General features: G+C 46.3%; 1 protein-coding gene across 1 annotated transcript; it reads left to right on the forward strand.

The window, feature by feature from the left end:
• The first annotated feature begins 1469 nt into the window (after positions 1–1469).
• Positions 1470–17843, forward strand: LOC138521864 (zinc finger and BTB domain-containing protein 12-like). Its single transcript, XM_069635010.1, has 2 exons — positions 1470–1614; positions 10903–17843. Exon 2 carries the CDS (start codon positions 10955–10957, stop codon positions 12308–12310), a length of 1356 nt encoding a protein of 451 aa, XP_069491111.1. The 5' UTR covers positions 1470–1614; positions 10903–10954; the 3' UTR covers positions 12311–17843.
• Positions 17844–20469: the final 2626 nt, after the last annotated feature.

The following is a 20469-nucleotide window of genomic DNA, read 5'->3' on the forward strand; positions in this document are numbered from 1 at the left end:
AAAGACACATGGCCCGCTCTAATAAAAGAGCTGAGCGGTCTCCCTCTCAGCAGTAACACCACGGAAGCTGTGTCTGTGTCATCCTTGAGTATTGCGTCCAGTGCGGGCCATGGTCCTGTTGGGCCGTCCCACCAGATGGTCATCACCAAATTGGTGGGGACCAGAGATCCTGATCCCCCATAACATTACCCTTTTGCCTCACTTCTATTTCCCCTCCTCACCCCCTCCCTTCACAAGTATCAGCACCTAGATGCCTGCTGGTTTCGCGCAGTCTACAAATGTTAGTGCGCGGTACAAATGACCTTTAACATTATCACCACCGGAGTGGTCCCCTGGCGCTCTGGCGGCTCTGAAAGAGGGAGGGAGGGAGGGAGGAAGGGAGGGAGGAAGGGCGGGTTAGTGGGTGGAGGCTGGAAAAGTGCAAGATTGCAGTGATGTGCTGTTGGCAGCCTCAGCCCGGTGGTTCCGTCGGCTGGGCCTGGGGTGTATGCGGCCGGTAGTCGTCGTGTGCTGATGTGCGAGTCTATGTGTGTTTTTGTTTTGTTGTTGCAGTGTAGTGAAGTTTGTGCGGTTTGCTGCGCTAGAGGTTTGTGGTTGTGTTTGGTTTGGAGTTTGAGAGGTGTATGCAGAGAAGGAAATTGTTAGTGGTATTGGTTAGTTTGTATCTCTATCCTGGACTGAACCGGTTGGGCTTGTGTAATCTTCCACGACGGGATGCTTGTACACCCTGAGCCTCAGGAGGTACGTGCCCGTTTTTTCATTCGAGGCCGTTTGAGGATTTAGCTGTCCCCTCCGCTCGCTCCTCACCCCCTCCACATGACTAGCGCGGCTGCTAGTGTCCATACTTCTGATTGTGTGGTGATTGGTAGTATCTTGTCCGTTCCACAGCCCTGTGGTACCTTGTTGTGGCTGTACGGGCGGTGGGGGATGGTAAGGGTTGGTTGGAGTAGTTGCCTCCGTTTCTCTGGGTCTCGCGGGTGGACCTCTGGGTCCAGCGTCAGCCCTACTGATGCTCAGGGTACTTCTGTCGGATTCTAGGGGTTTGTCAATGTCCCTTTTTGATGAGTCGTTTGTCTTATTGTTGTTTCGGTTTTAGTCTCTGGTGTTGAAGAGGCAGGTTTTTAGTAATTTTCTGAATTTAAGGTGATCTTTGGTGTTCCTTATTACTTTTGGGATGTTGTTCCAGGTTTTCGCGGCTAAGTGGTAGAAAGCGGTGCCTCCGAGTGATAAATAAATTAATCATAAATAAATTAATAATAAATAAAATAAATAAATTGATAGTTAAATGCACGCATGGGTGGATTTGCGGCTGATTTGATTTATAAATGAATGGTTAGCCTGCTAGTTGGGGCGCTAGTGAGGGTATGTGGACTTGTATGCAACCTCGGAAGGCCGCTGGGAGCAGAGTTTGTGTGGACAGTTTCACAATCCGTCGTGAAAGCCCTGGGTACATGCAGCCACTGCGCCTGCGCGGCGGGCGCGCGGGTCTGCGCATGCTCGGGAACAGGGACAGGGAACAGAGGGCGGAATGGCGGATGTGCCGTAAACCAGCTCTGGGGGACTATAGGTGGGAGCCGAGCAGCAGGTGTGCAAGGCGGCAGGTGCACGGGACCGGTATGTGTACCTATCTCGCCCTCCTTATGTCTAATGTTGGTCCAATTCCTATAGATGACAAACGGACAGCCTCCCGCCAAGCATTTTACAGCAAATCCTGGTCGGCGCGCTTTGCATGCTGGGACTTATAGTTTCCCTCTACCAGTATGTTTTACGCTGCAGGCTGGGGTGGCGTGGTGACCCCCATGCTCGTGCTGAATATGTAGAAGGACCCCCACCTGCCACAGAGACCACACGGGGGCCCTTTGAGTGTGCATTTGTCTGTTTACATGGGTAGTTTGGGGCCCCAGAGCTCTCGAGTTTCCCAGTTGATGCGTCTTTTTTCTTCTTCTTAGAATTGCAGAACTTGCCGTTTTGTCTTTGCCATTTTAAATGTAGGGCTAGAGAATTCCAAGAACAAAACGCGACCGGGTGGCTTTCCCATGCATGAAATGGGAATTCTCGAGAAAACTGTCAATCCTGTGTAGAAATGGATCTAGTGCGTTTAAGTCTGGGGGGTCTCGCTATTGTGCGTGAATCTTTGTCTCCTGGATTCTGGTGCTTGTGATTCACTGAGATGTGTCTGCTCCCCCTACTTTCAAGCTTCAGGAAGTGCGTATGCATTGTATGCCTCCCCCTACTTTCAAGCCTCAGGGAGTGCATATGAGTGGTATGCCTGCCGGTCTGGAAACAGTGAGGCGTGATGGGAAAGCAACGTTATAGAGATTTTTGAAGGGCTGTAAAAGACAAGCGCAAGGGGTTGTATGTGCCACTTCTACTCCCTAAAAATAGGCAAAAACACCCAAAATAGAAAAATAGGGAGTAAACATGCCACGAAAAAAATCGAAACCGGACACATGGTAGCCTGCCCATTCTTTCAACCCCACAGCTCGATGGATATGTTTGCACAAGTATTACACGTAGTTGCAGTGAAGACACTTCTATTATTATTGCCCAATCTGAAGCATGAATAACTAGATGCAAAGAAATATTTATTACAAAAATGATTTGTTTTTACAGTTCATACATATTTTTACTCTTGTGTGTAAAATAAACCCATTGCGAATGAGACTTACCTTTTATTCTCTACTACTCCCACTTCAAAATCTTATCAGAAGCACTAACAAGTTGGAGGCCAAAAAGTAGTGCAAGAGAGAGATGAGAGATTAGGTGGTAGAGGATCAAAGGTCAGGAGAGAAGCAAAATGGGAGACGCGTTGTGTGCATATGAGACAGTGAAGGGACATACAGTGGCGGGTGGCCTAGAGGCAGTGAGTTGTTTTTTCTTTTAGATCACAGAGTGATAAAGATGGAATGAGACCATAATCTAGATGTCCTCTGCAAAGAGATATTGGAAGAATAGGAAAGGAGAAACGAGCTTGTCTAAGATGGATGTATTAAGGGTAAAGAGGAGAGGGTTAAGGACAGGCACCTGTGCCACACCTCCAGGTAGTGGAGTTGCATCAGAAGAAAGTGTGTTTCAAGATCTAGAGAAGGATCGCTTGCGAGATTGGAAGCAACCCAGGGCAGAGCAGTGCCTGAATACCTGGATTTGAGAAGGTGGGGAGGGGTGGTTAGCAGTGCTGAATGATGTAGAGAGCTTGCTGAGAATGGAGGAAAGTCAGTGTGGTGAGCTGCTTTCAAGAAGTTGGAGATGTGGACAAGGGCTGTTTGTGTTAAGCGACCACTACGAAACCCTGATTGGAGCATGTCAGAAAGATTATTAGATTCCAGGTAGTTTGTGATCTTTTTGAATATCACGTGTGCAAAAACTTTAGCGGGGCATAGCGACAGGTCGATAGTTTTCTGGGCTAGCTGGATTAGTCAAGGACTTCCTAAAGATGGACACAACAGTGAATTTCAAGCAGATTGGGAAGCTCCCTGAGGAGACAGAGCTATATGTTCAGGTTAGAGCTGTTATTTATGGAATTACTTGTGGTGTGACAGATCAACCGGAGCACAGGATGGGTTAGCTCTGAAGGGAAATGGGTGTTCGATTGGTGAGTGGAGGAGAAGGCATAGCAGTAGCCTGGAGGAGGAATTGTAAGAGGTGAGGGGGATGTGCAAGGACGGTGGTGACGGTGTCACAGATCACAGAAATCAGTAATGGACTAAATCAATAGCGGTCATGGAAGCCCAGATGGAATGAGGTGGGGAGCATAGTTTGGATGTTTGAGGGTATCTTTTGGGGCTGGGAGCAAACAGAGGAGCTGAGGCTGCTATGGTAGTGAGACTTGGCAGTAGCAAGGGCAGTATTGCGCTTGCAAAGGGCATTCTTGGAGTTGGTAAGAAGAGGGGAGGGATTTTCACCAGCAACATATGTGCAGGACGCATGGCGGTCTGAAGTAGTTGGATAGTGGGAGCAGGAATCGAAATTAAGATCGGACTAGAACGAGCCAAAAGCAGCTCCCTGGTATCCAGCATTAACCAGTGACAAGGACGACCACAGTGGGACAAGGAGCTAACACATAGTGTTCCGCAAATCTATTTTTGCATAAGATGTACAAATATCATTTTGGCCATTGTTGACGACCCCTTATGCTTTAAATGTTGTATAGATGTGTCCTAATGTTTATAGATTGTCCCAAGCGCACAGTTACATTCACATAGGTGTTTGTTCTACACCAGTTGGAGTGGGAGCAAAAAGTAGCTCCTGGTAGCTGTTGGTGTCAAGCTAACCAGACTCTTCTAGGCTACAAGCAGGAGCTAAATAGCTCACAGCCCCCTCAATTTCGAACTATGTAGGGAGGAATGGAAGGAGTTAAAAGTACATGCAGGGTAATGGTGTTCAAAAGAAGAACAGAGATCCAGAAAGACAGGAACCAGAGAATTGCATTGAGGGCGAGTAGGGAAGTTATGATGGGAGGAGAATGTGTTATCAGAACAGAGTGAGTCCAGTTCCAGTGGGTGGTTATTACTATTATTTTCAACTATTATAGTCTCCCAGCAGAACGGTTGGAGCACTAGCTTGGAGTGAGTCTATGTCATGGTTAACAACGGAGGAGTTAAAATGGCCAGGTGACCGATCGAGAAGAACAATAGTGGGGACGAGTGTGGTTACCTTTAAGAGAGGGAGGGAGAGAGAATGATGGATGGGAAATTTGGCCATAGGGGATGGCTCTTTTGGTCACTGGGCCATGGCAAGTGCAGAAAGGATGGAGGGTTAGTGGGAAAGTCTTGCAAAGGGCACTACAGGGTAGAATGATTCCCATGACACTGATGTTGGGATTATGCAAATCAAAGTAATCTGGGAGACGGGGTGGGGGTTTGTTGAAATTGATTGGGTCCTCCAGAGCCCAAGAGTGGGGGTTTGCGGGTGGTAAGAGCTAACTTGGCTGGGGAAGGTGGGCGGCGGATAGATGAGCTTCGTGCTTCTGGCGTAATGGGCTGGCTCATGTGGGTGGTATGTACGATGAAAATGGAGAATAATGATGGCGCGGGGTGGGAGCCTGACTGGTCTTTTGTGGTCGCAGCCTTTTCTTTCTGACCATTGTTGGAGGCGAACCTTGTTTGCCCCAGACAGAGACATAACCCTGCTCACAGATCAGAGTGGGAGACTGAGTGGTCTTTTGTGGTCCGTTTGGGTCGGTGGGCCTGCCACACTTCAGCCCACCTACCTTTGTCAAGGTAAGCACGCCTGGCCCTGTTTTTCTCACTCATACTTTCACTGAATAAAAGTATCCTGATAATTGGGCGGCAAGCGTTTGGTGGCTGGATAGTGGGTGCTCCTATGCCGGACAAAAGCTCCAAGTAAGCCCCGTAATTAACTTGAGGAAGCCCAAACCATACAGAAAAGCCAACGGCTACAAACAACGCTCTCATCAGGAAATGGATCACCTTAACTCTGGGGGTTAGGGGTGGGGGCATTAAATGTAGAAAAATCTTTGATTTGCTCCCTCCTTCTATTTTTGACAATGGAAAAACCACCACATACTTCAAAGCAGGTAAAAACCCTGTTCAGAGGACGACGGTTGTTGAGCAAACTGTGGGGGCTGCCATGGAGGGGACATATACAGGCCATTCTGCCTCTCAAGAACACCAGTTATCGTTGGGTGATATCGACAACAATTCTCTTTTAGAACTGTGATATTCACTGTGCAACGGGGGAAGCATTACACCTGCTGTTACCTGCACCACCAGTGAAACAATTGAGCGAATGCACTTGGCACTCGACCCTAATGGTTCGACACAGTCACGCTGTGCCACAGCAGTTGTTATCTGTTACCCCCGATCTGCGGTCCTCCAAACCTGTTACACCTAGCTGTGTAACTGCAGACCCGGGTGATAATGAAGGTAATTTTAACAATAGTAGCTCAAACACTTCGGCCGGTATGGGGGTTGCAGTAAACAACGTTTTTTAACTTTGCCATCAAAATGTAGCTAAACCTCTGTGGCCGTATTCATGAGGATATGCTCAAACAGGGGGTAGCGATTGGTCTTTTAAGTTCTTTGTGTATTGAAAAGAACCAGCGGACCAATGTACAGGAAACTCCCCCCTCCTCACAGCTTAGACAAAAGGTTGCAGACTGTGAGTAATGACATTGAGACTGAATCCCAAGAAGCATCACACCAAGCAGATCCTTTGGCAGTCTGTCTTTTATCCCCTCTAAGTTATCCGACACGTAAACAGACTCTTGCAAAGCATAAACCTTTGACTAATGTTTGTGTTCCTAAGAAGCTAGCAGTGCCTTTGTGTGTGTGTGTGTTGACGTATCAACCACTGAATTCTTCCATTATAACTGAGGCACCTGCAATTTAAAAGTCGAAGAAAGGGAAGAAGGGAGAATCACGACGTAAAAACGCCAGCAACTATCAACAGGAACTTTGACTAGTTGGCTATTAAGGAACACCTCTAACACAGCAAATTGTGGGAAAATTGATGGTAACACTGGTACTTGGTCTGAGGGCGGGGTTGATGAGGGTGCCACTCCAGCCCGTAAGGCCAATGTGCATTCAAAAACAGTTGTTACCCCAAAAGCTTCTGTAAATGATGAGGTTGAGCCTACTAGAAGTGCCCGAAAGGTGCCTTTTAGATACCTTAACGAATGGTGTGACATCGAAAGAAAGTACAGTAAAGGCATTAAATCGCTCGCCACTGTTAAAAATTGTTGTAAAAATTCCTGCACTGCAGATCCTGAATCCATCATATTTTGACATTGTCGAACCTTTGGTTAAAGTTTGTGGTAACTTCACCAGTATTCATTGTTTTCTACCTTCCACGGCATCCTTGATACGTGCTCAGGGGGATTCTTTGGCACACTTGGGCTATGATCTGGACAGGGAGCCCGAGACAAAGGTGTTGACTGAATGCTGCAGTCATTCTAAAGGGCCGCCAAACAAGGTGGCTACAGTGGTACCTACAAGACTAAAGGCAAAAAAGGTAGTTAACGGTTATGATAATGTGAAGGGCTGAAACTGGCTGAAGAGTTAAAATACCTGGCGTGGATTCCCTTGAGGGTCGAACTTATAAGGTGGCCTCTTGGAATACATGGGGCCACTCATTTTGTGGGAAAGGGTAATTCTCTGAACTGGTTGCTTGAACATCACGTATTCATGTTAGAGGAAACCTGGCTGGGTGTTCCCTTTCATTTGGATGGTTTTTCAATCTACCAGCAGTATGCAGAAATAGGCCCGAAATGTTGCCCATCTGGGGGTTGATGATTGGAGTTAGGCACGATCTTAGTTCTGCCTCGATTACTCCGACCGATGCCTCCGGTAATGTTCTGGCGGTGGTCACAGTTGTGGCTAGTTGTGGGATGAAACGGCTGCTGGTGCTGAACCTTTATGATCCACCTGGTGGGTTAAATACTGACGACATATTTGATTATGTAGATCAGACTATTATATCGTGGGGATGTTCCGCTGACACTGATATGATACTATTAGGAGGTGACTTAAACACACGATGCAGTGAGACATCGGTGCCAGCATCACACCCGCACATATTGGCTAACAATAGTTTGATTTTGAAAGAGTCAAACATCAGGGGTCGCCAATGGGTTAGATTCCTACATGAATGGGAGCTCATTATCCTAAACGGAGGAGAGTGACAGCCCGGGTAAGCCCACGTGGAAGGTGGGCCATAAACAGGCATCCTTAGACTATCTGTGGGGGCACAATCAGTTGCTGGAGCGGGTTTGTGATCTGTATGTGTGCTCTAACAATGTTAGTGACCATGCCCGATTGAGTCAGCATTTGAAATGGGAGGGGGACGAGTAAGGAATATGGGGTTGGTGGTATCAAAGTAAATGAAGCAGGTAACCGACTATGTTGGTCCCAGGGGAACATAAACAAGGCTTGTAAAGCACTCGGGACATGTTAACTGGTGCCTCAGATACTTTGTTTCATTATTCGGGGGACGAAATTGAAGTATGGCTCTGCACAACCGCTCATCGGGTAGGGCAAATCCACAGTAAGTCACTAGTAGCTCTGCAAAACAAGAGGGTTGGTTTGTTCAATCCCAAAATACAGGTGGCTAAACGAGTAATGCGACGAGAGATCTGACCAATCAAGAAGGATGGGGAGTTCCAGGAACGTGTCCCCTTGGAGATAAGAAAGGCCAGGAATAGTTATTTAACCCGGCTAAAAAGACGGAAGGCTGAAGGATTGACTATAAAGTGGCAGACATTGATGCATGTAGTACAAAGTCAGTGCCCAAGAACAATGTGGAAAATGCTTACTTTGGCACAGTGCCCTGCTGACACTAAAATGTTGAACCCCATCGCAGAGTCTGTCTGGAAAGGTTACATGGAGCAAAAAACGTTTCAAATTACTAACACACCCGGTAGGGAATTACATGCTGTCCAGGCTCGGCCTAAGCAGTTCAGTGTGTAGGGTTTGCACCTAAGAATCGAGAAGTAAACTAATTCTAGAGGCCCGGGCCCCGACTGGCTGTCTGCAGCAGTGCTGAAGGGAGACCCGGGGGGTTGGGCGACATTATTGAGTGTGTTAACACCAAGGTTTGTGAAACCCATAAAATTCCTGAGTCTTGGAAGTCGACTATACTGGGTCCCGTTTATAAAGTAGGGGACGGGTTAGCACCAGAAAGCTATAGATTGCTATCACTTCTGAATGTTTCCGGTAAGGTGTTCGCGTCCTGTGGGTGGGATCAGCTCCAAGCGTGGGCTGATAATCATTGTATATTGCATCCATTCCACACTGGTTTTCGCACATGGTCTAATACAACTCACAATATTAGATTACTTTTTTTTCATGCTCTGATAAACACGTGTGAGTGCGATACAAATAAATATCATATTTGACACTCTGATTAGTCGAGCCAAATGTACGGGAAATCCAGTGCTGTATATTACATATGTCGATTTCTGTGCAGCATTTGATATGGTCAACCGAAATTTGCTATGGAATAAGTTGAAGGGGATGGGGTGCCCTCACTAGTTGCTTCAAATTTTGATAGCCTTCATACTCAAACTTCGGCAAGAATAAGATTGGGCACAAACAGGATGTTATCTAGCCATATCAATATAAACAACGGTGTTTGGCAGGGGTGGGTGTATATTGGCCCCCTTGCTTTTCAACTTGTTTATAGTGGATTTGTTAGACCAGATAGCACTTAAAGCCAATCATTCCCCCTAAAATAGGATCTATGCCAGTCACTGCAATGTTGTACGCGGATGATCGTTTTCAACCATATCTTTTCTGGAATGAAGGAGCAGTTGAAGGAATTCGGCCAGTATGTGGAGGTTAAGAAGCCGTACATTTGGGAAAGACAAAGGTTATGCTGGTCCCCTCAAAAAAAGTGAATAAGCCAGCACTGAAAACATCACTGGGGGTATATACTGATTCCTATAGGTATCTGGGGCTTGAGATAACTAATTGATCTAAATATGAGTTTATTATAGACTTTAAAACCAGGAAAGCTAAGCAGATAACATCTTTCCTATGTACATTTGTGGGACAATATGCGGTTTATTCACTGGGAGGAAATACAAAGAGTGATTTTGCCCCACCATCTTATATGGTCAAGACGCACTTGTAGGGATTTAAGCAGCTCAATAGAATTGAGGGACTTTTTGGCACAGTATCTTAGGTCTGCCCCAATCTACTCCCATGTAATATCTGCGACTAGAACTGGGACTTATTTCATTAAAAGCTATGACCTTGAAAATGAGAGGTGAGTTTTTTTTATTAAAGCTGGATCGGCCTGTATTGTTAATTGTTAGCCTTGATGGGGAGAACCTATAGAAAAGAATTGTCTGCAAAGAGAGGTCCCTTCACGTAATTGAATAGTGAACTCTTTTAGATCCTACACGGGTATCCTGACTTTGACTTGGGAAAGGTCTTCGATGTGGTGAAGGGTGCTTTTTCGAGAAGACTGGAAAGATGGGACTGGGTATGTAATTATGATCATTTGGGCAAACAACATAGCTATGCCCCTTTGGCTACAGTCCCCCACGCTTTCAAGAGGCTCCAGCCATATATGTTGATCTGCCCGATCCAGCAGTGTGTAGGTTGCAACTTTTAATGCGCACAAACCAATTGCCTTTGCATGCCTCACACGGGGCCAGATAGAAACGGACTAGTGAGTTAAGGTATTGTAGAATGTGCCACTTACCAGAAAAGAAAGAGACCAGACCGTGAAACACATGTTCGCTGAGTGCCGATATTGGGCTCGCTGTACAAGATAATTTTGGGCAACCTGGCTCATGATCTTGATTCTATCAAATCTCAGAATTTTGGAACTACTGCCTTAACACAAATTCAGTAAACTACGCACATTGCATTATTTTTAGGGTCGCTAGTGGACTTTCGAACTTTGGATTTGTGTAAGTAAATGGAGTTATGAAGTACTGTTTAGTACGATATATAATGTGTTTTAGATGTCATGGTTTTTCGGGTCACTTTTATTAATATCATATTGCTGTTGTGATGTTAAATGTATTGAATGAATTGAAGATGGCTATGTTTATGTATGTATTTACGTGTAAGTTTGAATTCAAACTGTAGCACATTAAATAAATAAATATGATGTAATATGGGGGTACCTTAGTGTGAAGAAGGAGACACTATGAGATGGGCCCTAGGAGGGATCGGAGTAAGAGTGACAGAGCAAGGAGATGCATGGTTGCAGAGGTTTAGAGGGGGCCCTGGGGCGTGTACAATTGGGGCAAGGTATCTGCGAGTTAAGAGGCCTGGCTCCTCTGATGACTAGCTGCTTCTAAATGTAACCAGACGAGGACTACCTTTTCTTGCTTCTACATCTTACACTCTAAATTTCTGCCCCCTCTATTTTGTATCCCGCATTATTTTCTTCTTTACTCACATCTTTGTTATTTTCCCTTTTCCACAGGCAAGCTCTAGAAGATACCAACTGATTGACAGACAAGTGGGCAATTGGGAAGATGGCTTTGGGCATAGAGATCCTGCGTTTCCAGCTTCCAGGCCATGACGCAGCCACCCTGCGCAACATGAACCAGCTGCGGTCGGAAGAGCGCTTCTGCGACGTCACCATTGTAGGCGACAGTCTTAAGTTCCGTGGACACAAGGTCATCCTGGCAGCCTGCTCACCATTCCTGCGTGACCAGTTCATCCTCAACCCGACCTCTGAGCTCCAGGTCTCCCTCATGCACAACGCCAAGATCATCACCAACCTTCTTATCTCATGCTACACGGGCACACTGGAGTTTGTGTTCCCTGACATTGTCAACTACCTGATTGCAGCAAGCTACCTGCAGATGGACCATGTGGTGGAGAAGTGCCGCAACGCACTGCACCAGTACATCGAGCCAAACATCAGCCTGAAGGAAGAGATGGCAAGAAGGTCACGCTGTAACACTAACAGTCCCGGATACTTGAAAGAACTGGAGCCGTCTCCCAAAAAAAACAGTCTGTCCCATAGAGCAGCAATGACCAGGGATGACGACTTAGGGCTTAAACTGGAAATGAGCGAGGAGGAAGAGGACGACGACAACTACGATGAGCAGGAAGAGGACTCTGTTTCAGACCTCTGCATTTTACAGGTAGAGAATGCCCTGGAGATGTCCCAGCGCCAGAAGCATCAACAACAGCTCTGTGACTGGGTTAAGGAGGCAGAGAAGGCTGGCGAGCAGGAGGAGTCACAGGTCAACTCGACCATGGAAGGTCTGAATCTGGAGAAGAGTCATCATGGTGTGGTGAAGGCCTGCTACAGCTTCTCAGAAGACGCTGATGGGGAGGGGCTCCTGATCATCCCCGGCAGCTTTCATGAGGAGAGGGAGGCAGCTGCCAGTGGCGAGGAGTGCGAGAGCAGCATCAGCGAACTTGTGGATGCCCTGTCCAGGCAGGGCAATGAAACCACAAAGGACCTTCTGAGGCTCAGAAACCCACTAAAGAACATGAAGTGTGTCAAGTGCGAGGAGGTCTTCCACGGGGTAGAAAAGCTGGTCTTCCACATGCGGGCACAACACTTCATTTTCATGTGCCCCCGCTGCGGGAAGCAGTTCAACCACAGCAGCAACCTCAACCGGCACATGAACATCCACCGCGGCCTTAAGTCGCACACCTGTCTCATCTGTGGGAAGTGCTTTACCCAGAAGTCCACGTTGCACGACCACATGAACCTGCACAGTGGTGAGCGGCCATACCACTGTTCCTACTGCAATGTCCGCTTTGCCCACAAGCCGGCAATACGGAGGCACCTGAAGGAGCAGCACGGCAAGACCACCGCTGAGAACATCATGGAGGCCAGCATTGCAGAGATGAAGGTGCAGGTTGGGTAGAATTACTAGGTCGCAGGCGTGAATAAAATAACGCGCAACAAAGTGTTTCACCGGGTAGGTGGGCAGAGAAAGCCACTTGTTTTACTATTTGTTCACTCTGGGACTTGCAGCCCATACAAACACACCGATATACTGAAAGCTGGGCAAGTGGACAGTTGTGGAGCATCACAGACAGAAGTAAATATCCTGGGAAGCAATGGGCTTGAGTGCTAAATGTTGCCTAACCAGTGCAGCGTGGCATGTGTTATCACTGAAAGCAGGACAATAAGGTTGGGGGTGATGTATCCCCACCCATCCCACAAACATCCAGGAACCCAGTGGAGCTAGTGATTGGGCCGTAACCAGCTCTGCATTTATGGCATGCCAGTTTTGGATCGGGAAAGGCAAAGTCTCAGCTAAAAGTGGTAGTGTTGGAAAGTTAGACTTGGCACACCCAGTGCCCACTCAGTGGGCGTGAAGTAAACAAATGATGATGTGACCAACTCCTCAGTTAACTTGTGATCCATTAAACCTACAAGCAGCACAAGAGCAGGATTGCTCATCAGGCTTTTGCAGGCATGGCTCTAGTACCGGTGAGCAAGGCGAGGATGACCTCTCACGGTGGGAGTGACCAGTTGGAATATGGACAACATGCACCATCTGGTAACCATCCGTTCTTTTGTTGATGGCAAGCATCTGGCTGACTCCACAGCGCTGAGCATGCCAACCTTACATTCAGAATCATAGGATACCTCCTGCTGGCTTGGTACGTTCTGGAGGGGTCAGTGGAAAAACAGCAAGAACAAATAGATTACAAAATGGGCTGCTTCTTTTATCTTGCAGTTCCGAAAAACGCTGCGTCAGACCAGCTTATCTGCCCTCATGAACATACTTTTGCCTAAAGCATTTCACACGGTGCTAAAAATCAAGAGAAATGGTTGCAGAGGCGCATATTTGCAGCCAAAGTTGCAGAATTTGTTATTTCCCAATCTTGTGCTTTACAACAAAACCGAAAAGCCCACCATTTGTTTGGGCTAAAAGAGAGCAGTCGTTTTTCAAAAGGGGCAAAGTTGCCGCATCTGTGTGTCATTTTCTAAAGGTTGTGAATGGTGTCAGTGGTATATTTAGCAAAGGTACATTTAGGTGCTCCACTAAAACTGTTCGAGGAGCGGCCAAGCCTGGAAAGTCATGTTTAAATTTGTATACAAGCTCTGTCTTATTTGTGTGTACTCGTGTTCAAAACCATAGGTTGGCTCTAGCCACTTTGTGTTGTGCTCTCTGGTGCATCAAGTTAATACCCAATGCCACTTGAGCTTCAGCACATCTGGTCTGTTGAGAAGTCTCTCCACTCAAGCCTTGATGGAGCGGATAATTTCTAACCACCTCTAAAGCTTGTTGTTCGGACAGTCAACCCTGTTGATGGCAGAGGTTTCTGCTGGGCTCAGAGGTCCACTCGCAGTGACATTGCAGTTTAACCCTGAGTCACAGGACAGCAGCGCAGGATGTCTCCCAGCCTGTCCTGTTTCTGCTTCCTGGCTTTGAGAATTCTAAAGGTTGAAAGAAAGCGCAGGGAAGTATTTTGTTGCCAAGGGGACCTAATCTCACAATTTGAGTACTTTCAGACGTCTGATGCTGGGTAACTCCTAGATGTCCACTGGGTGCCTCTCATTTGAATTGGACACAGGGTTTCAGTGTACCTACCCCAAAACTGAGGGCGAGTCCATAGGTTCTTCATCGTCCGTGTTCATTTATTTCCCCCAGATTGAAGTCCGATATAGTTTAGAGCAGGGTTGTCCAAATCCAGGCGTATAGGGCCTGAATCCTGACGGGCTTTCAGGATGCCTCATTATTCAAGAGAAAAAATGTGCATACGTTTAGAATCATTGTATGCACATTTATCACATGAATATTAATGAGCGGTATCCTGAAAATCCCACGTTTCCAGCCCTTGAGGCCTAAAGTTGACAACCCGGGTTTATAGCAAATCAAGTGACCCAAGTAACCAGCCCTGCTGGTCGCTGATTGGAATTTGTGTGTTCATTCTGGATTCTCAGTTGAGCAAGACTCAAGAAATGTGAATCCAGGATGAATCTTTGCCTGCGGCTGAACTGTGATTCTGGGGCTCGATGGTGTTCACCAGCCATTTCTTTCCCCCCTCCCTCCTATATCGGTCTCTTCTCAGCAGTGTGAATCCTCCTTTCTTGCCTTCCCCTCCCACCTATTCTGCCTGCTGGGCCTTATTTCCATCACTCATTAGGTCTCTCGACTCTGTACAAGGAGCATACCCCCAGCCCTTCCTGTCTTCTGTGATTGGGTAATACTTGTCTCACGCTTTCATGATCATTTGGGATCCACCTTTTAATGGGCTTCAAACCATTGGCAGCCATCTTGAATTCATTTGAAAGATTCTACAGAAGGGAACTGTTTGCCAGGGTTTTCTTCCTGATTGCAGTTTGAGCACCTGATCCTGCTGGACGTGTGGCATTATGGTAGCACAATGTAGTCATACTTCTCCAGCTTTGGTTGGTCAGCCTCACCTCTCCATGCTTCTGAGGTGCCCCTGGCATGGTGGCCCAGTGTGTCACACAATCCACTTGTATGTGAGCTTTAGTGAAGGTACTTGGATTTTTGTAAGTTTCAAACCCAACATTTTTTTCAGCTCGTCTTGGGAATCATTTTGTTAAATTTTTCAGACGTGTTTAGTATTTCATAAAAGAAAAATCAAATGTAAATTGATCTTCTCTTTTGAATAGCATAATTTCCTGACCGTTTTCCTTTTCAGTGTGTCCATTTTTCAGTAGTTAGTTCCTTATTCCTGCGAGTAAACACACTAGAACCTTTTGTATTTTTATATTTAAACATTTTAGATTTCTTTTACAGGCATATGTGGAGAATAATGTGAATTCAGTCTTGTGTCGGGATGTGACAATCTGTTGTAAGATTGGGTGCTCATTTCTCACAAGCTGGGTTTAGAGCAAATCAAGTGACCCAAATAACCGACCCTGCTGGTCGCTGATTGGAATTTGTGCGTTCATTTGAGATTCTCAGTTTAGCAAGACTCAAGAAATGTGAATCCAGGATGAAATCCCCCATTGAATCTTTGCCTGCGGCTGGACTGTGGTTCCGGGGCTCGATGGTGTTCACCAGCCATTTCTTTCTCCCCTCCCTCCTACATCGGTCTCTTCTCAGCAGTGTGAATCCTCCTTTCTCGCCTTCCCCTCCCACTTATTCTGCCTGCTGGGCCTTATTTCCATCACTCATTAGGTCTCTGTACAAGGAGCATCCCCCTGCCCCTTCCTGTCTTTTGTGATTGGGTAATACTTGTCTCACACTTTCATGATCATGTGGGATCCACCTCTTAATGGGCTTCAAACTATTGGCAGCCATCTTGAATACATTTGAAAGATTCTACAGAAGGGACTGTTTGCCAGGGTTTTCTTCCTGATTGCAGTTTGAGCACCTGATCCTGCTGGACGTGCGGCATTATGGTAGCACAATGTAGCCATACTTCTCCATCTTAGGTTGGTCAGCCTCACCTCTCCATGCTTCTGCAGTGCCCCTGGCACGGTGGCCCAGTGTGTCACACAATCCAATTGTTTGTGAGCTTTAGTGAAGGTCCTTGGATTTTTGTAAAAGTTTAAAACTCACTTTTTTTTTATCTCGTCTTGGGAATCATTCTGTTACATTTTACAGATGTGTTTAGTATTTCATAAAAGAAAAATCAAATGTAAATTGATCTTCTCTTTTGAACAGTATAATTTCCTGCACGTTTTCCTTTTCACTGTGTCAATTTTTCAGTAGTTAGTTCCTTATGCCTGCGGGTAAACACTCTAGAACTTTTTGTATTTTAATATTGAAACATTTTAGATTTCTTTAACAGGGATATGTGGAGAATGATGCGAGTTCAGTCTTGTGTCGGGATGTCACATCTGCTGTAAGATTGGGTGCTCATTTCTCACAAGCCTATGGGCAAAGCAGATTGTTTTCATAGCAGAAAGAGAACTCTGTTAAAAGAAACAGAAAAATACCTCAGTCTAAATAACTGCCCACTAGCACATCCAGTATGCAGAGTACAAGCACTTTCTGAAGTTAAGAATTCCCTGTAGACCAATTTCCTAATCTTACGTAGTATTTCTGAAAAACATTTGCAGACCTGGCTCTGGTGACAGGAGGGCATGGTTATGCTTCTAGGCAAAAAGGGCCACGATTTATCCCTGTGGGTAGGTCTGACATGGAAGAAACATTTAAGGGACCGTTCCAATTTTTGGGTGGTTGGGAGGACGACAAACAGTCCTGAGTTTTCAAATTTGAATCCGACACAGCGCCTGTATCTGAGATGTGGACCTTTAGGCGCTTTTGCTTCTGAATTGTTCGAAAGTTGCCAAGGCTGGTGCCTCACTTATATACAAGGATTCCACTACATGGATAAATGTGAGCAAAGAAGCAGGATATGATGGCAGAAGGCTCTCCAGAATCCAAGGTTTTAAGGACCATGCTTGCACACTGGCAGCCCAATTTAGTGAATGTGCCAGTCTTCTAACTACACCAGATACTGAACCGCTCATACATGTCCCTCCCAAGTGACTCCTTTCCCAAATTTCGTGGAGCACCCAGTTAGTGGGCCACTGGCAGGATCACTGCTTCAAAGTTAATGTGGCGCTTCTGTTAAGTTGCCTCTTGGTGCTATAAATCTTCTGTCACGCAACCCAGATTAGCATGCAGTAATGGTGGAAACCGGCAGCATCCTTTCAGGGGCCTACAAAAGAGTAAGCGGTCATCAATGCACTGAATGGCTGCATCGGATTACCAGACGTTCAGGAACCCCCCGTGTTTGCTGAGAGACTGCAACTCTGCGCATCAAATTGAATTGAGGAATGGTGCTGTATTTGGGCACCAGTAGCAAAACTGGAACGATCCCTTCCAGACTCTGTGGAAAAATCCCTGGGGTACCTGGAGAAAACTAGGGGCTGTGGGATTAGGTGTTCCGCATGTTGCTGTGTGTGAGCTTATACATGCAGCAAAGTTGAGGAGGCCTAGATTTGAGGGGGGGGGGAGTAAGGACAACTCTCTAAGGGCTTTTTTCGCTGGCCATCTAAAGCATTCTCCCACCGTGCTCCAAGGCTTCAACTGGCAACGCATCTTTCAAAAATCCTGGCATCCTGCAGTACTATGTATCCTTGCCAGCTGGTTGAGGAGCAGAGGAATGGCCTTCAGGGTGGATAATTATTTCTTTGCTTCATCTTGCTGCTGAATGCTGAACCAATGGCAGCAAGCTGAGCTGTTCAGTTCACCCTTTACCTTCCAACACCCTAAAACACCACAACTTCACTTGTGTGGGCCAGCACCGATTGCTCCATTGCACATAGATGTCGAAAGTTCATGCTGCCATGGAAAGTGACTTTGCAATGTCTTTTCATTTCAAGTGTACTTTAATTTACTTGCTGATCATTTCAAGTTTATTGACTATCATTGTTGAGCACCTTTCGATATAGTAAAACATAGCTAATATATTTTTGTGTATTCTATTTAGATAAAAAAAGTCTTGTTGTTTTAATATCTGCTGCCTTGCTGTGTGTTTTTTCAAAGGTTGAAGCTATTTATTGGACATATATGGTGCTGAGGATAAGAGGTATGAAAGACTAGTTGAACCCTGTTGGAATTCTGAGCCCATGTGCAACGGATCAAGATGCAGAGAAGCTGATCTGCCCCTCCCTCCTCTGGTCTGCAATGTTGGGTTCTCTGGAAGTTTTGGATCACAACTCTGACACAATGGTGAGGGATCATGGGAGTTAAAAGTCTAAAAGATCTTAAGCCACGCGCAGTGTTTAGCTAGGGTGGCATCACTAGTTAGAAGGAGCTGTCTGCGAGTGTAAGCGGCAAGAGTCTCCCGGTGAGCTTCATTCAAAAATAAACATTACTGCAAGGCTTTCTGGGGCCGGGGACCACACTTCCTCCAGCTCTCACTTCCTAAACATCTCCCTCCTCGAGCCCTCTGCTCATCCACCTCCAACTCTCTTGAGGGTCATTCGCTTTTCAAAGCAGAGAGTTGGGAGCAAATCTCTCTTTGGCTGGGGCCTCCCTCTGGAACAGCCTCCCTGCCTCTCTCAAACTTGAGCAGAACCACCTCTGGTTCCGGAAGCAACTCAATACCTTCCTTTTTGCTTTCTCTCTTCCTCTCTCCTGCTGATGCCCCGACTGCCCCACGCACTGGTCACCTGGCTACCCTTTGAACCTGGGCCCAGGCTCCTGCATGTCCAGTTGCCCTTTGCGCTGCCTCCTGGCTGAACTAGCACCTGTGGCCTGTATCTGCAACCCTACAGTCCCCCCGCTCTGCACTTTTAAGCCACCCGCTTGCTGCACTTATTGAGTTAACTGCACTTGAGCTACCTGCAACCCCCTCGTCACTTCTCCCCTTCCTCTTCCTTGCACTTGCGCAATCTGAATGACACAAGCCCTAGTAAGATTGTTTTGTCCTCCCTGTTTCCCCTCTCCTTGTCTTGTCGTACCTAGAAACACTTCTGTACAGGTGCATTATAGATGCCATATCATATCATACCAACACAAACGAGAGCACACGTGACGTGTAAAGGAGATTCCTCTAACCTGTGATGACTGTATGGCATTAGTTCGTTTTTACTGACAGCCACAATTAAGTAACTTGACTATGTAAAGTTCTGCCACCGCAACACCCCTCTGCCCCATTCCTTTCTGGCCAGGCGAGCACTACATAAAAAGCTGTAATACAAGTAAAGTAAGTTCATACATTTAGTACACATGTTCGGAAAAAACCTAAACAAAAGACCTGCACGTTTTCTACCCATGCCACATCATAGTCTCTCTTTAATACAGACAATGTGGCAACGTCCACATTGGGCTCCCATTGATTCTATTTCACATAACCACGCTTGTTGTGTTATTGTGATTTATACCACGCCACGCTGCCATTTTCATGGTCTCAGGCTTGTACCCTTGTATGCCAAAACCAACCACCATGGTTGCACCTCATGGTCATATGAATGTATTCTATCTAGCCCTTAACACGGGTGCTTCCAACCTCTCTACGCTGCAGGCCGCCCCTTGCACAGAATCCCTAATGCCGTCCTATGCACGTGTCTGGCACACAATCATTCAGAAATCGTTCCTGCCCTGCTCATATATAGTCCTCTCTCATGAGGTTTAGCTAGTACTGCATTGTGGGCTGGTAGTAGTCTTGTTTGTTTCCCATCTCTAGTGCTGTCCGTACTCCTCACCGACAGAATCCACTCTCAAAAGGCTCATGCCCTGATTTTTGAGTTCCTGGATTTAAATATGAACCTATGACCTCGGAACGGTCATGAACTCCCTGGGTAGGTTGCCACTGACCACATTTCTGGACCCATGCCTCTTACAATCGATAAAATAGTTTACCTGACTAAAAGAAATCCTAGAACCCAGAATGCCATGTACCTCAAACTGGGAAAACTGATATTGTTGGACCTAGGGTTAAATATCTAGGGTCGATGTTGGGTTAGTCAGAACCAGCCCTGGTGATTGTTTTGGAGAAGAAAACCTAGTGGATCTGCAAAGGATTTTCACACTAAACGTCACCCCAGTAGCTTACTTGGTAACAAGGCTAAGCAGTCAGGCTGAATCCTGGGAGATCGGAGGTTTGGTATGAGGTACAGTTCGCATCAAGAGAGCTTCACAGGGATTAGAATGTCTACACAACTGTATATTAATGGTCCAATACGCTCAAAGTGGCTAGAAAGGCTGTTTTAAAGCCTGCAGTGTTGAATTAGAATTCTGATTATAAGGAAAGTATTCAAAAGTCAAGTTTCTTCTAAAGGAAAGGGCAGACTACCGTTCCTTGATGGGTAAGGGCACTCCACACTGATCTTGTTTGCTGTATCTAGGTACTGCCTCTTATATTAAAGGAATGGTTCGCCCAAAAATGTTTATTGCCCTAAAAGATGGGCAATAATAAAACAAATATACTCGCACTTTTTTTTTAAGTTCCTATGTAAAATTTTGAGCAATTGAAGCTCAAAATGTACAAAAGCAAGCACATGGGGGCATCCATTTTGTGAAATCGATGCCCGCCTGTGCTCGCTTTTGCGGCACTAATGAAGGAAAATCCAGCCAGCTCTAGTAAACAAAAGCTACCACTGGGTGGCTTTTCCTTCATTGGTGCCGGGACTCGC

Source organism: Ambystoma mexicanum, chromosome 13 (genome assembly GCF_040938575.1).
Source record: "Ambystoma mexicanum isolate Mex_15411 chromosome 13, UKY_AmexF1_1, whole genome shotgun sequence".
Taxonomy (NCBI): Eukaryota; Metazoa; Chordata; class Amphibia; order Caudata; family Ambystomatidae; genus Ambystoma; species Ambystoma mexicanum.

What these genes read in the sequence shown, in the direction of transcription:
- LOC138521864 (XM_069635010.1), top strand. Translation starts at nt 10,955, where the DNA reads ATGGCTTTGGGCATAGAGATCCTGCGTTTCCAGCTTCCAGGCCATGAC.